A 19,301-nucleotide genomic window follows, 5' to 3' on the forward strand; every position below is an offset into this window, starting at 1 on the left:
CACTTGCAGGATAAATCAAAGCCCTTTCTGCCGGGACAACTGAGACACCTACCATTGACGTAGCTCGGTTGAGCACCCATCGTCTCACCGTAACCTAGGATTGACAAGACATGAGAGATTCAGAGACACGTCGCGCACTTTTTCACTTCGATCGGTGCCCCCCCCCCCCCACCCCACCCCACCCCCGCTCCTCTCCGGTTGCTAGTATTTGCATCAAACATGAGCTGCTGGGACGGAAGGGTCGAGGGGCTGAACGGCCTCCGGCTGCGCATGCTGCCCAGCCCCGCACGACGCAACCTGTGCCTGCCGCAAAGAGCCAAAGGGAGAGTGACGAGGGGACCAAAGATCCTACCTGCGGGAATCACGCCTTTACCCCCAGCACCGGGTTGCAGTCCGACTCCTCCTGCGGGAGAGAGGGAGGGAGAGGGAGACACCCATAAAGCAGAGCCCATTCGATTGAGACAGACCGCGTCAAAAGTTTAAAATTGGAGTTGAGGACAATTCAGGGAATTGCCATTCGTCCAACCCGACTGAGAACCAGCAGTCCCGGCATAAACTAGGATGCACATGAGAAAGTTAGGGGCTCTCCCGCACCCATTTAATCACCCACAGCCCATGTCCACTCTCCCCCTATCACTGACTCTACACCCATTTAATCACCCACAGTCCATGTCCACTCTCTATCACAGACTCTACACCCATTCAATCACCCACAGTCCATGTCCACTCTCCTCTATCACTGACTCTACACCCATTTAATCACCCACAGCCCATGTCCACTCTCCTCTATCACTGACTCTACACCCATTTAATCACCCACAGCCCATGTCCACTCTCCCCTATCACTGACTCTACACCCATTTAATCACCCACAGCCCATGTCCACTCTCCCCTCTATCACTGACTCTACACCCATTTAATCACCCACAGCCCATGTCCACTCTCCCCCTATCACTGACTCTACACCCATTTAATCACCCACAGCCCATGTCCACTCTCCCCCTATCACTGACTCTACACCCATTTAATCACCCACAGCCCATGTCCACTCTCCCCCTATCACTGACTCTACACCCATTTAATCACCCACAGCCCATGTCCACTCTCCCCCTCTCACTGACTCTACACCCATTTAATCACCCACAGCCCATGTCCACTCTCCCTCTGATCCAGTACTGGATGTCGGATAAACAGTCTGACAATTTAGAGACTGCGGAGAGGTGGAGAGAAGTGGTGGAGAGGTCGAGATGGGTGTCGTCACCGTATATGTGAAAACTGACGCTGTGTTTTCGGATGATATCTACAGGCTGTCCTTCGGCGACGAGAAATAGGAGGGGGTGGGATGCCAAGGATAGATCCTCGGTGGAAGGGGTGGGGGGGGGGGGGGTAACGGTGCGGGAACAGGAAGAGAAGCCATTGCAGGTGATTCTCTGTCTGCTATGAGACAGATAAGGATGTAACCGGGTGAGAGCAGTCCCACCCGGCTGGACAACAGTGGAGAGGCGTTGGAGGAGGAAGGTGTGGTCAGCCATGTCAATGGGTGCAGACAGGCTGAGGAGGACGCGGGAGGTAAAGTTTACCCTTTGTCACGGTCACACAGGAGGACATGTGTGACGTCGATAAGAGCTGTTCCGGGACCGCGACAGGTGCGGGAACCCGATTGGAGTGATTCAAACATCCCTCAGCCCATGTCCTCTGAGTAGGAAATGTCCCGGTCAAATTATCACCAGGGACAGAGATTGGAGTGAGATGCATCTCCCCAGATAGAGGAGTAAGAGAGAGAGGGTGTTAGAGGGATCGCCACAGACACAGGATTGTGAGAGAGGGGTTAGAGGGAACTCCCCAGATACAGGAGTGGGAGAGAGGGTGTTAGAGGGACCTCCCCAGACACAGGATTGTGAGAGAGGGGTTAGAGGGACCTCCCCAGATACAGGAGTGGGAGAGAGGGTGTTAGAGGGACCTCCCCAGACACAGGATTGTGAGAGAGGGGTTAGAGGGACCTCCCCAGACACAGGATTGTGAGAGAGGGGTTAGAGGGAACTCCCCAGATACAGGAGTGTGAGAGAGGGGGTTAGAGGGACCTCCCCAGACACAGGATTGTGAGAGAGGGGTTAGAGGGACCTCCCCAGATACAGGAGTGGGAGAGAGGGTGTTAGAGGGACCTCCCCAGACACAGGATTGTGAGAGAGAGGGGTTAGAGGGACCTCCCCAGATACAGGAGTGTGAGAGAGGGGGTTAGAGGGACCTCCCCAGACACAGGATTGTGAGAGAGGGGTTAGAGGGACCTCCCCAGACACAGGATTGTGAGAGAGGGGTTAGAGGGACCTCCCCAGATACAGGAGTGGGAGAGAGGGTGTTAGAGGGACCTCCCCAGACACAGGATTGTGGGAGAGAGGGGTTAGAGGGACCTCCACAGATACAGGAGTAAGAGAGATACCATTGAGACCGCCATTCCTGTAAGCAGGAAAGTAGCCATTGGGAAATCCATTGCCATTCGTGTAAGCCGGCTGAACCATCGCTGCAGCTGGGAAGCGGCCAGCTCCATTCATGTAACCTGCCACGAAACAAAATGGGGCATCAGTCAGTCTCAGAACGACAGAAAACGTGCAGCTCGAGCAAAGGCCACTCATTCACAACATGAGAGACTGCCTGTCTCAGGAAACAGAGAGCAGCGTTGAGAACACGAAATATATGACAAAAAACATCAGGCCCAGTGAATATCATAGAGAATAACAGCCATTGGGTACATTATAATATACACAGGGACTGCTATGCTCTATAGAGAATAGCAGCCCCTGTGTATATTATAGAGAATAGCAGTCACTGTGTATATTATAGAGAACAGCAGTCACTGTGTATATTATAGAGAATAGCAGTCCCTGTGTATATTATAGAGAATAGCAGTCACTGTGTATATTATAGAGAATAGCAGTCACTGTGTATATTATAGAGAATAGCAGCCCCTGTGTATATTATAGAGAATAGCAGTCCCTGTGTATATTATAGATAATAGCAGCCCCTGTGTATATTATAGAGAATAACAGTCCATGTGTATATTATACAGAATAGCTATTCTCTATAATATACACAGTGACTGCTATTCTCTATAATATACACAGTGACTGCTATTCTCCATAATATACACAGGGACTGCTATTCTCTATAATATACACAGGGACTGCTGTTCTCTATAATATACACAGGGACTGCTATTCTCCATAATATACACAGTGACTGCTATTCTCTATAATATACACAGGGACTGCTATTCACTATAATATACACAGGGACTGCTATTCTCTATAATTTACACAGTTAATGCTATTCTCTATAATATACACAGGGACTGCTATTCTCTATAATATACACAGGGACTGCTATTCTCTATAATATACACAGGGACTGCTATTCTCTATAATATACACAGGGACTGCTATTCTCCATAATATACACAGGAGCTGCTATTATCTATTATATACACAGGGACTGCTATTATCTATTATATACACAGGGACTGCTATTCTCCATAATATACACTGGGACTGCTATTCTCTATAATATACACAGGGGCTGCTATTCTACATAATATACACAGGAGCTGCTATTCTCTATAATATACACAGGGGCTGCTATTCTCCATAATATACACAGGAGCTGCTATTCTCTATAATATACACAGGGACTGCTATTCTCTATAATATACACAGGGGCTGCTATTCTCCATAATATACACAGGGACTGCTATTCTCTATAATATACACAGGAGCTGCTATTCTCTATAATATACACAGGAGCTGCTATTCACTATAATATACACAGGGACTGCTATGATCTAGAATATACACAGGGACTGCTATTCTCTATAATATACACAGGGACTGCTATGATCTAGAATATACACAGGGGCTGCTATTATCTAAAATATACACAGGGACTGCTATTATCTATAATATACAAAGGGACTGCTATCCTCTATAATATACACAGAGACTGCTATCCTCTATAATATACACAGAGACTGCTATTCTCTATAATGCACACAGAGACTGCTACTCTCGATAATATACACAGAGACTGCTATCCTCTATAATATACACAGAGACAGCTATCCTCTATAATATACACAGAGACTGCTATTCTCTATAATGCACACAGAGACTGCTACTCTCGATAATATACACAGGGACTGCTATTCTCTATAATATACACAGGGACTGCTATTATCTATTATATACACAGGGACTGCTATTATCTATAATATACACAGTGACTGCTATTATCTATAATATACACAGGGACTGTTATTATCTATAATATACACAGGGACTGCTATTCTCGATAATATACTCAGTGACTGCTATTCTCCATAATATACACAGAGACTGCTATCCTCTATAATATACACAGGGACTGCTATTCTCTATAATATACACAGGGACTGCTACTCTCGATAATATACACAGGGACTGCTATTCTCTATAATATACACAGGGACTGCTATTATCTATAATATACACAGTGACTGCTATTCTCTATAATATACACAGGGACTGCTATTATCTATAATATACACAGTGACTGTTATTCTCTATAATATACACAGGGACTGCTAATATCTATTATATACACAGGGACTGCTATTATCTATAATATACACAGGGACTGCTATTCTCGATAATATACACAGTGACTGCTATCCTCTATAATATACACAGAGACTGCTACTCTCGATAATATACACAGGGACTGCTATTCTCTATAATATACACAGAGACTGCTACTCTCTATAATATACACAGGGACTGCTATTCTCTATAATATACACAGGGACTGCTATTATCTATAATATACACAGGGACTGCTATTATCTATAATATACACAGGGACTGCTATTCTCTATAATATACACAGGGACTGCTATTCTCTATAATATACACAGGGACTGCTATTCTCTATAATATACACAGGGACTGCTATTCTCTATAATATACACAGTGACTGCTATTCTCTATAATATACACAGTGACTGCTATTATCTATAATATACACAGGGACTGCTATTCTCTATAATATACACAGGGACTGCTATTCTCTATAATATACACAGTGACTGCTATTATCTATAATATACACAGTGACTGCTATTCTCTATAATATACACAGTGACTGCTATTCTCTATAATATACACAGGGACTGCTATTCTCTATAATATACACAGGGACTGCTATTCTCTATAATATACAGGGGGACTGCTATTCTCTATAATATACACAGGGACTGCTATTCTCTATAATATACACAGGGACTGCTATTCTCTATAATATACAGGGGGACTGCTATTCTCTATAATATACACAGAGACTGCTATTATCTATAATATACACAGTGACTGTTATTCTCTATAATATACACAGGGACTGCTATTATCTATAATATACAGGGGGACTGCTATTCTCTATAATATACACAGAGACTGCTATTATCTATAATATACACAGTGACTGTTATTCTCTATAATATACACAGAGACTGCTATTATCTATAATATACACAGTGACTGTTATTCTCTATAATATACACAGGGACTGCTATTCTCTATAATATACACAGGGACTGCTATTCTCTATAATATACAGGGGGACTGCTATTCTCTATAATATACACAGGGACTGCTATTATCTATAATATACACAGAGACTGCTATTATCTATAATATACACAGTGACTGTTATTCTCTATAATATACACAGGGACTGCTATTATCTATTATATACACAGGGACTGCTATTCTCTATAATATACACAGGGACTGCTATTCTCTATAATATACACAGTGACTGCTATTATCTATAATATACACAGTGACTGCTATTCTCTACAATATACACAGGGACTGCTATTCTCTATAATATACACAGGGACTGCTATTCTCTACAATATACACAGGGACTGCTATTCTCTATAATATACACAGGGACTGCTATTCTCTATAATATACACAGGGACTGCTATTCTCTATAATATACACAGTGACTGCTATTATCTATAATATACACAGGGACTGCTATTCTCTATAATATACACAGGGACTGCTATTCTCTATAATATACACAGTGACTGCTATTATCTATAATATACACAGTGACTGCTATTCTCTATAATATACACAGTGACTGCTATTATCTATAATATACACAGGGACTGCTATTCTCTATAATATACACAGGGACTGCTATTCTCTATAATATACACAGGGACTGCTATTCTCTATAATATACACAGTGACTGCTATTATCTATAATATACACAGGGACTGCTATTCTCTATAATATACACAGGGACTGCTATTCTCTATAATATACACAGGGACTGCTATTCTCTATAATATACACAGGGACTGCTATTCTCTATAATATACACAGTGACTGCTATTCTCTATAATATACACAGTGACTGCTATTCTCTATAATATAAACAGGGACTGCTATTATCTATAATATACACAGAGACTGCTATTATCTATAATATACACAGGGACTGCTATTCTCTATAATATACACAGGGACTGCTATTATCTATAATATACACAGGGACTGCTATTCTCTATAATATACACAGGGACTGCTATTCTCTATAATATACACAGTGACTGCTATTATCTATAATATACACAGTGACTGCTATTCTCTATAATATACACAGGGACTGCTATTATCTATAATATACACAGGGACTGCTATTCTCTATAATATACACAGGGACTGCTATTATCTATAATATACACAGGGACTGCTATTATCTATAATATACACAGGGACTGCTATTATCTATAATATACACAGAGACTGCTACTCTCGATAATATACACAGAGACTGCTACTCTCGATAATATACACAGGGACTGCTATGATCTAGAATATACACAGGGGCTGCTATTATCTAAAATATACACAGGGACTGCTATTATCTATAATATACACAGGGATTGCTATTCTCGATAATATACACAGTGACTGCTATTCTCTATAATATACACAGAGACAGCTATCCTCTATAATATACACAGAGACTGCTATTCTCTATAATGCACACAGAGACTGCTACTCTCGATAATATACACAGGGACTGCTATTCTCTATAATATACACAGGGACTGCTATTATCTATTATATACACAGGGACTGCTATTATCTATAATATACACAGTGACTGCTATTATCTATAATATACACAGAGACTGCTATTATCTATAATATACACAGGGACTGCTATTATCTATAATATACACAGTGACTGTTATTCTCTATAATATACACAGGGACTGCTATTATCTATTATATACACAGGGACTGCTATTCTCTATAATATACACAGGGGCTGCTATTCTCCATAATATACACAGGAGCTGCTATTCTCTATAATATACACAGGGACTGCTATTCTCTATAATATACACAGGGACTGCTATTCTCTATAATATACACAGGGACTGTTATTCTCTATAATATACACAGGGACTGCTATTATCTATTATATACACAGGGACTGCTATTCTCGATAATATACACAGGGACTGCTATTCTCTATAATATACACAGTGACTGCTATTCTCTATAATATACACAGGGACTGCTATTCTCTATAATATACACAGTGACTGCTATTCTCTATAATATACACAGGGACTGCTATTCTCTATTATATACACAGGGACTGCTATTCTCTATAATATACACAGGGACTGCTATTCTCTATTATATACACAGGGACTGCTATTCTCTATAATATACACAGGGACTGCTATTCTCTATAATATACACAGGGACTGCTATTCTCTATTATATACACAGGGACTGCTATTCTCTATAATATACACAGGGACTGCTATTCTCTATAATATACACAGGGACTGCTATTCTCTATAATATACACAGGGACTGCTATTCTCTATAATATACACAGTGACTGCTATTATCTATAATATACACAGTGACTGCTATTCTCTATAATATACACAGTGACTGCTATTATCTATAATATACACAGGGACTGCTATTCTCTATAATATACACAGGGACTGCTATTCTCTATAATATAAACAGGGACTGCTATTCTCTATAATATACACAGGGACTGCTATTCTCTATAATATACACAGGGACTGCTATTCTCTATAATATACACAGTGACTGCTATTCTCTATAATATACACAGGGACGGCTATTATCTATAATATACACAGAGACTGCTATTATCTATAATATACACAGTGACTGTTATTCTCTATAATATACACAGGGACTGCTATTATCTATAATATACACAGGGACTGCTGTCCTCTATAATATACACAGGGACTGCTATTATCTATTATATACACAGGGACTGCTATTATCTATAATATACACAGTGACTGCTATTATCTATAATATACACAGAGACTGCTATTATCTATAATATACACAGTGACTGTTATTCTCTATAATATACACAGGGACTGCTATTATCTATTATATACACAGGGACTGCTATTCTCTATAATATACACAGGGACTGCTATGATCTAGAATATACACAGTGACTGGTATTCTCTATAATATACACAGGGACTGCTATTCTCTATAATATACACAGGGACTGCTATTATCTATTATATACACAGAGACTGCTACTCTCGATAATATACACAGGGACTGCTATTCTCTATAATATACACAGGGACTGCTATTATCTATTATATACACAGAGACTGCTACTCTCGATAATATACACAGGGACTGCAATTATCTATAATATACACAGTGACTGCTATTCTCTATAATATACACAGAGACTGCTACTCTCGATAATATACACAGGGACTGCTATTCTCTATAATATACACAGAGACTGCTACTCTCGATAATATACACAGGGACTGCTATTATCTATAATATACACAGTGACTGCTATTCTCTATAATATACACAGGGACTGCTATTATCTATAATATACACAGTGACTGTTATTCTCTATAATATACACAGGGACTGCTATTATCTATTATATACACAGGGACTGCTATTATCTATAATATACACAGGGACTGCTATTCTCGATAATATACACAGTGACTGCTATCCTCTATAATATACACAGAGACTGCTACTCTCGATAATATATACAGGGACTGCTATTCTCTATAATATACACAGAGACTGCTATTCACTATAATATACACAGTGACTGCTATTCTCTGTAATATACACAGGGACTGCTATTCTCTATAATAGACACAGGGACTGCTATTATCTATAATATACACAGTGACTGCTATTCTCTATAATATACACAGGGACTGCTATTATCTATAATATACAGAGGGACTGCTATTCACTATAATATACACAGGGAATGCTATTATCTATAATATACACAGGGACTGCTATTCTCTATAATATACACAGGGACTGCTATTATCTATAATATACTCAGTGACTGCTATTCTCTATAATATACACAGGGACTGCTATTATCTATAATATACACAGTGACTGCTATTCTCTATAATATACACAGTGACTGCTATTCTCTATAATATACACAGGGACTGCTATTATCTATAATAAACACAGTGACTGCTATTATCTATAATATCCACAGGGACTGCTATTCTCTATAATATACACAGGGACTGCTATTATCTATAATATACAGAGGGACTGCTATTCACTATAATATACACAGGGACTGCTATTCTCTATAATATACACAGGGACTGCTATTATCTATAATATACAGAGGGACTGCTATTATCTATAATATACAGAGGGACTGCTATTCTCTATAATATACACAGGGACTGCTATTATCTATAATATACACAGGGACTGCTATTATCTATAATATACACAGGGACTGCTATTCTCTATAATATACACTGGGAATGCTATTATCTATAATATACACAGGGACTGCTATTCTCTATAATATACACAGGGACTGCTATTATCTATAATATACAGAGGGACTGCTATTCACTATAATATACACAGGGACTGCTATTATCTATAATATACACAGTGACTGCTATTCTCTATAATATACACAGGGACTGCTATTATCTATAATATACACAGTGACTGCTATTCTCTATAATATACACAGGGACTGCTATTATCTATAATATACACAGTGACTGCTATTCTCTATAATATACACAGTGACTGCTATTCTCTATAATATACACAGGGACTGCTATTATCTATAATATACAGAGGGACTGCTATTCACTATAATATACACAGGGACTGCTATTATCTATAATATACACAGTGACTGCTATTCTCTATAATATACACAGGGACTGCTATTATCTATAATATACACAGTGACTGCTATTCTCTATAATATACACAGGGGCTGTTATTGTCTATAATATACACAGGGACTGCTATTCTCTATAATATACACAGGGACTGCTATTCTCTATAATATACACAGGGACTGCTATTATCTACCATATACACACAGGGGCTGCTATTCTCTATAATATACACAGTGACTGCTATTATCTACCATATACACACAGGGACTGCTATTATCTATAATATACACAGGGACTGCTATTCTCTATAATATACACAGTGACTGCTATTCTCTATAATATACAGAGGGACTGCTATTATCTATAATATACACAGGGACTGCTATTCACTATAATATACACAGGGACTGCTGTTCTCTATAATATACACAGGGACTGCTATTCTCTATAATATACACAGGGACTGCTTCTTCTTTTGGGCCTCCTTATCTCGAGAGACAATGGATACGCGCCTGGAGGTGGTCAGTGGTTTGTGAAGCAGCGCCTGGAGTGGCTATAAAGGCCAATTCTGGAGTGACAGGCTCTTCCACAGGTGCTGCAGAGAAATTTGTTTGTTGGGGCTGTTGCACAGTTGGCTCTCCCCTTGCGCCTCTGTCTTTTTTCCTGCCAACTACTAAGTCTCTTCGACTCGCCACAATTTAGCCCTGTCTTTATGGCTGCCCGCCAGCTCTGGCGAATGCTGGCAACTGACTCCCACGACTTGTGATCAATGTCACACGATTTCATGTCGCGTTTGCAGACGTCTTTATAACGGAGACATGGACGGCCGGTGGGTCTGATACCAGTGGCGAGCTCGCTGTACAATGTGTCTTTGGGGATCCTGCCATCTTCCATGCGGCTCACATGGCCAAGCCATCTCAAGCGCCGCTGACTCAGTAGTGTGTATAAGCTGGGGATGTTGGCCGCTTCAAGGACTTCTGTGTTGGAGATATAGTCCTGCCACCTGATGCCAAGTATTCTCCGAAGGCAGCGAAGATGGAATGAATTGAGACGTCGCTCTTGGCTGGCATACGTTGTCCAGGCCTCGCTGCCGTAGAGCAAGGTACTGAGGACACAGGCCTGATACACTCGGACTTTTGTGTTCCGTGTCAGTGCGCCATTTTCCCATACTCTCTTGGCCAGTCTGGACATAGCAGTGGAAGCCTTACCCATGCGCTTGTTGATTTCTGCATCTAGAGACAGGTTACTGGTGATAGTTGAGCCTAGGTAGGTGAACTCTTGAACCACTTCCAGAGCGTGGTCGCCAATATTGATGGATGGAGCATTTCTGACATCCTGCCCCATGATGTTCGTTTTCTTGAGGCTGATGGTTAGGCCAAATTCATTGCAGGCAGACGCCAACCTGTCGATGAGACTCTGCAGGCATTCTTCAGTGTGAGATGTTAAAGCAGCATCGTCAGCAAAGAGGAGTTCTCTGATGAGGACTTTCCGTACTTTGGACTTCGCTCTTAGACGGGCAAGGTTGAACAACCTGCCCCCTGATCTTGTGTGGAGGAAAATTCCTTCTTCGGAGGATTTGAACGCATGTGAAAGCAGCAGGGAGAAGAAAATCCCAAAAAGTGTGGGTGCGAGAACACAGCCCTGTTTCACACCACTCAGGATAGGAAAGGGCTCTGATGAGGAGCCACCATGTTGAATTGTGCCTTTCATATTGTCATGGAATGAGGTGATGATACTTAGTAGCTTTGGTGGACATCCGATCTTTTCTAGTAGTCTGAAGAGACCACGTCTGCTGACGAGGTCAAAGGCTTTGGTGAGATCAATGAAAGCAATGTAGAGGGGCATCTGTTGTTCACGGCATTTCTCCTGTATCTGACGAAGGGAGAACAGCATGTCAATAGTCGATCTCTCTGCACGAAAGCCACACTGTGCCTCAGGGTAGACGCGCTCGGCCAGCTTCTGGAGCCTGTTCAGAGCGACTCGCTACTAAGTATCATCACCTCATTCCATGACAATATGAAAGGCACAATTCAACATGGTGGCTCCTCATCAGAGCCCTTTCCTATCCTGAGTGGTGTGAAACAGGGCTGTGTTCTCGCACCCACACTATTTGGGATTTTCTTCTCCCTGCTGCTTTCACATGCGTTCAAATCCTCTGAAGAAGGAATTTTCCTCCACACAAGATCAGGGGGCAGGTTGTTCAACCTTGCCCGTCTAAGAGCGAAGTCCAAAGTACGGAAAGTCCTCATCAGAGAACTCCTCTTTGCTGACGATGCTGCTTTAACATCTCACACTGAAGAATGCCTGCAGAGTCTCATCGACAGGTTTGCGTCTGCCTGCAATGAATTTGGCCTAACCATCAGCCTCAAGAAAACGAACATCATGGGGCAGGATGTCAGAAATGCTCCATCCATCAATATTGGCGACCACGCTCTGGAAGTGGTTCAAGAGTTCACCGACCTAGGCTCAACTATCACCAGTAACCTGTCTCTAGATGCAGAAATCAACAAGCGCATGGGTAAGGCTTCCACTGCTATGTTCAGACTGGCCAAGAGAGTGTGGGAAAATGGCGCACTGACACGGAACACAAAAGTCCGAGTGTATCAGGCCTGTGTCCTCAGTACCTTGCTCTACGGCAGCGAGGCCTGGACAACGTATGCCAGCCAAGAGCGACGTCTCAATTCATTCCATCTTCGCTGCCTTCGGAGAATACTTGGCATCAGGTGGCAGGACTATATCTCCAACACAGAAGTCCTTGAAGCGGCCAACATCCCCAGCTTATACACACTACTGAGTCAGCGGCGCTTGAGATGGCTTGGCCATGTGAGCCGCATGGAAGATGGCAGGATCCCCAAAGACACATTGTACAGCGAGCTCGCCACTGGTATCAGACCCACCGGCCGTCCATGTCTCCGTTATAAAGACGTCTGCAAACGCGACATGAAATCGTGTGACATTGATCACAAGTCGTGGGAGTCAGTTGCCAGCATTTGCCAGAGCTGGCGGGCAGCCATAAAGACAGGGCTAAATTGTGGCGAGTCGAAGAGACTTAGTAGTTGGCAGGAAAAAAGACAGAGGCGCAAGGGGAGAGCCAACTGTGCAACAGCCCCAACAAACAAATTTCTCTGCAGCACCTGTGGAAGAGCCTGTCACTCCAGAATTGGCCTTTATAGCCACTCCAGGCGCTGCTTCACAAACCACTGACCACCTCCAGGCGCGTATCCATTGTCTCTCGAGATAAGGAGGCCCAAAAGAAGAAAGACACAGGGACTGTTATTATCTACTATATACACACAGGGACTGCTATTTTCTATAATATACACAGGGAATGCTATTCTCTATAATATACACAGGGACTGCTATTCTCTATAATATACACAGTGACTGCTATTATCTATAATATACACAGGGGCTGCTATTCTCTATAATATACACAGTGACTGTTATTATCTATAATATACACAGTGACTGCTATTCTCTATAATATACACAGTGACTGTTATTATCTATAATATACACAGGGACTGCTATTCTCTATAATATACACAGGGACTGCTATTCTCTATAATATACACAGGGACTGCTATTCTCTATAATATACACTGGGACTGCTATTCTCTATAATATACACAGTGACTGCTATTCTCTATAATATACACAGGGAATGCTATTCTCTATAATATACACAGGGACTGCTATTCTCTATAATATACACAGGGACTGCTATTCTCTATAATATACACAGGGACTGTTATTATCTATTATATACACAGTGACTGCTATTCTCTATAATATACACAGGGACTGCTATTCTCTATAATATACACAGTGACTGTTATTATCTATAATATACACAGGGACTGCTATTCTCTATAATATACACAGGGACTGCTATTCTCTATAATATACACAGGGACTGCTATTCTCTATAATATACACAGTGACTGTTATTATCTATAATATACACAGGGACTGCTATTCTCTATAATATACACAGGGACTGCTATTCTCTATAATATACACAGGGACTGCTATTCTCTATAATATACACTGGGACTGCTATTCTCTATAATATACACTGGGACTGCTATTCTCTATAATATACACAGGGACTGCTATTATCTATAATATACACAGGGACTGCTATTATCTATAATATACACAATGACTGCTATTATCTATAATATACACAGAGACTGCTATTCTCTATAATATACACAGGGACTGCTATTCTCTATAATATACACAGTGACTGTTATTATCTATAATATACACAGTGACTGCTATTCTCTATAATATACACAGTGACTGTTATTATCTATAATATACACAGGGACTGCTATTCTCTATAATATACACAGGGACTGCTATTCTCTATAATATACACTGGGACTGCTATTCTCTATAATATACACAGGGACTGCTATTCTCTATAATATACACAGTGACTGCTATTATCTATAATATACACAGGGACTGCTATTATCTATAATATACACAGTGACTGCTATTATCTATAATATACACAGGGACTGCTATTATCTATAATATACACAGGGACAGCTATTCTCTATAATATACACAGGGACTGCTATTCTCTACAATATACACAGGGACTGCTATTATCTATAATATACACAGGGACTGCTATTATCTATAATATACACAGGGACTGCTATTCTCTATAATATACACAGTGACTGCTATTATCTATAATATACACAGTGACTGCTATTCTCTATAATATACACAGTGACTGCTATTCTCTATAATATACACAGGGACTGCTATTCTCTATAATATACACAGGGACTGCTATTCTCTATAATATACACAGGGACTGCTATTATCTATAATATACACAGTGACTGCTATTCTCTATAATATACACAGTGACTGCTATTCTCTATAATATACACAGGGACTGCTATTCTCTATAATATACACAGGGACTGCTATTCTCTATAATATACACAGGGACTGCTATTATCTATAATATACACAGTGACTGCTATTCTCTATAATATACACAGGGACTGCTATTCTCTATAATATACACAGTGACTGCTATTATCTATAATATACACAGGGGCTGTTATTCTCTATAATATACACAGTGACTGCTATTATCTATAATATACACAGTGACTGCTATTCTCTATAATATACACAGGGGCTGTTATTCTCTATAATATACACAGTGACTGCTATTATCTATAATATACACAGTGACTGCTATTCTCTATAATATACACAGGGACTGCTATTCTCTATAATATACACAGTGACTGCTATTATCTATAATATACACAGTGACTGCTATTCTCTATAATATACACAGGGACTGCTATTCTCTATAATATACACAGTGACTGCTATTCTCTATAATATACACAGGGACTGCTATTCTCTATAATATACACAGGGACTGCTATTCTCTATAATATACACAGGGACTGCTATTCTCTATTATATACACAGGGACTGCTATTCTCTATTATATACACAGGGACTGCTATTCTCTATAATATACACAGTGACTGCTATTCTCTATTATATACACAGGAACTGCTATTCTCTATAATATACACAGGGACTGCTATTATCTATAATATACACAGGGACTGCTATTCTCTATAATATACACAGGGACTGCTATTCTCTATAATATACACAGTGACTGCTATTCTCTATTATATACACAGGGACTGCTATTCTCTATAATATACACAGGGACTGCTATTATCTATACTATACACAGGGACTGCTATTCTCTATAATATACACAGGGACTGCTATTCTCTATAATATACACAGTGACTGCTATTATCTATAATATACACAGGGACTGCTATTCTCTATAATATATACAGGGACTGCTATTATCTATAATATACACAGTGACTGCTATTATCTATAATATACAGAGGGACTGCTATTATCTATAATATACACAGTGACTGCTATTATCTATAATATACACAGGGACTGCTATTCTCTATAATATACACAGTGACTGTTATTATCTATAATATACACAGTGACTGCTATTATCTATAATATACACAGGGACTGCTATTCTCTATAATATACACAGGGACTGCTATTCTCTATAATATACACAGTGACTGCTATTCTCTATTATATACACAGGGACTGCTATTATCTATAATATACACAGGGACTGCTATTCTCTATAATATACACAGGGACTGCTATTCTCTATAATATACACAGGGACTGCTATTCTCTATAATATACACAGTGACTGCTATTCTCTATAATATACACAGTGACTGCTATTCTCTATAATATACACAGTGACTGTTATTATCTATAATATACACAGGGACTGCTATTCTCTATAATATACACAGGGACTGCTATTCTCTATAATATACACAGTGACTGTTATTATCTATAATATACACAGGGACTGCTATTCTCTATAATATACACAGGGACTGCTATTATCTATAATATACACAGGGACTGCTATTATCTATAATATACACAGGGACAGCTATTCTCTATAATATACACAGGGACTGCTATTCTCTACAATATACACAGGGACTGCTATTATCTATAATATACACAGGGACTGCTATTATCTATAATATACACAGGGACTGCTATTCTCTATAATATACACAGTGACTGCTATTATCTATAATATACACAGGGACTGCTATTATCTATAATATACACAGGGACTGCTATTATCTATAATATACACAGTGACTGCTATTATCTATAATATACACAGGGGCTGCTATTATCTATAATATACACAGGGACTGCTATTATCTATTATATACACAGGGACTGCTATTCTCTATAATATACACAGTGACTGCTATTCTCTATAATATACACAGGGACTGCTATTCTCTATAATATACACAGGGACTGCTATTCTCTATAATATACACAGGGACTGCTATTATCTATAATATACACAGTGACTGCTATTCTCTATAATATACACAGGGACTGCTATTCTCTATAATATACACAGTGACTGCTATTATCTATAATATACACAGGGGCTGTTATTCTCTATAATATACACAGTGACTGCTATTATCTATAATATACACAGTGACTGCTATTCTCTATAATATACACAGGGGCTGTTATTCTCTATAATATACACAGTGACTGCTATTATCTATAATATACACAGTGACTGCTATTCTCTATAATATACACAGGGACTGCTATTCTCTATAATATACACAGTGACTGCTATTATCTATAATATACACAGTGACTGCTATTCTCTATAATATACACAGGGACTGCTATTCTCTATAATATACACAGTGACTGCTATTCTCTATAATATACACAGGGACTGCTATTCTCTATAATATACACAGGGACTGCTATTCTCTATAATATACACAGGGACTGCTATTCTCTATTATATACACAGGGACTGCTATTCTCTATTATATACACAGGGACTGCTATTCTCTATAATATACACAGTGACTGCTATTCTCTATTATATACACAGGAACTGCTATTCTCTATAATATACACAGGGACTGCTATTATCTATAATATACACAGGGACTGCTATTCTCTATAATATACACAGGGACTGCTATTCTCTATAATATACACAGTGACTGCTATTCTCTATTATATACACAGGGACTGCTATTCTCTATAATATACACAGGGACTGCTATTATCTATACTATACACAGGGACTGCTATTCTCTATAATATACACAGGGACTGCTATTCTCTATAATATACACAGGGACTGCTATTCTCTATAATATACACAGTGACTGCTATTATCTATAATATACACAGGGACTGCTATTATCTATAATATACACAGGGACTGCTATTATCTATAATATACACAGTGACTGCTATTATCTATAATATACACAGGGGCTGCTATTATCTATAATATACACAGGGACTGCTATTATCTATTATATACACAGGGACTGCTATTCTCTATAATATACACAGTGACTGCTATTCTCTATAATATACACAGGGACTGCTATTCTCTATAATATACACAGGGACTGCTATTCTCTATAATATACACAGGGACTGCTATTATCTATAATATACACAGTGACTGCTATTCTCTATAATATACACAGGGACTGCTATTCTCTATAATATACACAGTGACTGCTATTATCTATAATATACACAGGGGCTGTTATTCTCTATAATATACACAGTGACTGCTATTATCTATAATATACACAGTGACTGCTATTCTCTATAATATACACAGGGGCTGTTATTCTCTATAATATACACAGTGACTGCTATTATCTATAATATACACAGTGACTGCTATTCTCTATAATATACACAGGGACTGCTATTCTCTATAATATACACAGTGACTGCTATTATCTATAATATACACAGTGACTGCTATTCTCTATAATATACACAGGGACTGCTATTCTCTATAATATACACAGTGACTGCTATTCTCTATAATATACACAGGGACTGCTATTCTCTATAATATACACAGGGACTGCTATTCTCTATAATATACACAGGGACTGCTATTCTCTATTATATACACAGGGACTGCTATTCTCTATTATATACACAGGGACTGCTATTCTCTATAATATACACAGTGACTGCTATTCTCTATTATATACACAGGAACTGCTATTCTCTATAATATACACAGGGACTGCTATTATCTATAATATACACAGGGACTGCTATTCTCTATAATATACACAGGGACTGCTATTCTCTATAATATACACAGTGACTGCTATTCTCTATTATATACACAGGGACTGCTATTCTCTATAATATACACAGGGACTGCTATTATCTATACTATACACAGGGACTGCTATTCTCTATAATATACACAGGGACTGCTATTCTCTATAATATACACAGTGACTGCTATTATCTATAATATACACAGGGACTGCTATTCTCTATAATATATACAGGGACTGCTATTAT

The 19,301-nt window shown here is 39.2% G+C and overlaps 1 protein-coding gene across 1 annotated transcript in view; it reads right to left on the minus strand.

The window, feature by feature from the left end:
- LOC137362454 (elastin-like) overlaps positions 1-19,301 on the minus strand; it is a 70,669-nt gene that overhangs the window by 13,146 nt on the left and 38,222 nt on the right. The window contains exons 4-6 of the mRNA XM_068026841.1: positions 2,438-2,554; positions 353-403; positions 53-94 (exon numbers count right to left, since the gene is read on the minus strand). Coding sequence (XP_067882942.1) covers positions 53-94; positions 353-403; positions 2,438-2,549 — 205 coding nt within the window. The 5' untranslated portion in view covers positions 2,550-2,554. The remainder of the gene's footprint in view (positions 1-52; positions 95-352; positions 404-2,437; positions 2,555-19,301) is intronic.

Source organism: Heterodontus francisci, unplaced genomic scaffold (assembly GCF_036365525.1).
Source record: "Heterodontus francisci isolate sHetFra1 unplaced genomic scaffold, sHetFra1.hap1 HAP1_SCAFFOLD_963, whole genome shotgun sequence".
In the NCBI taxonomy this organism is placed as follows: Eukaryota; Metazoa; Chordata; class Chondrichthyes; order Heterodontiformes; family Heterodontidae; genus Heterodontus; species Heterodontus francisci.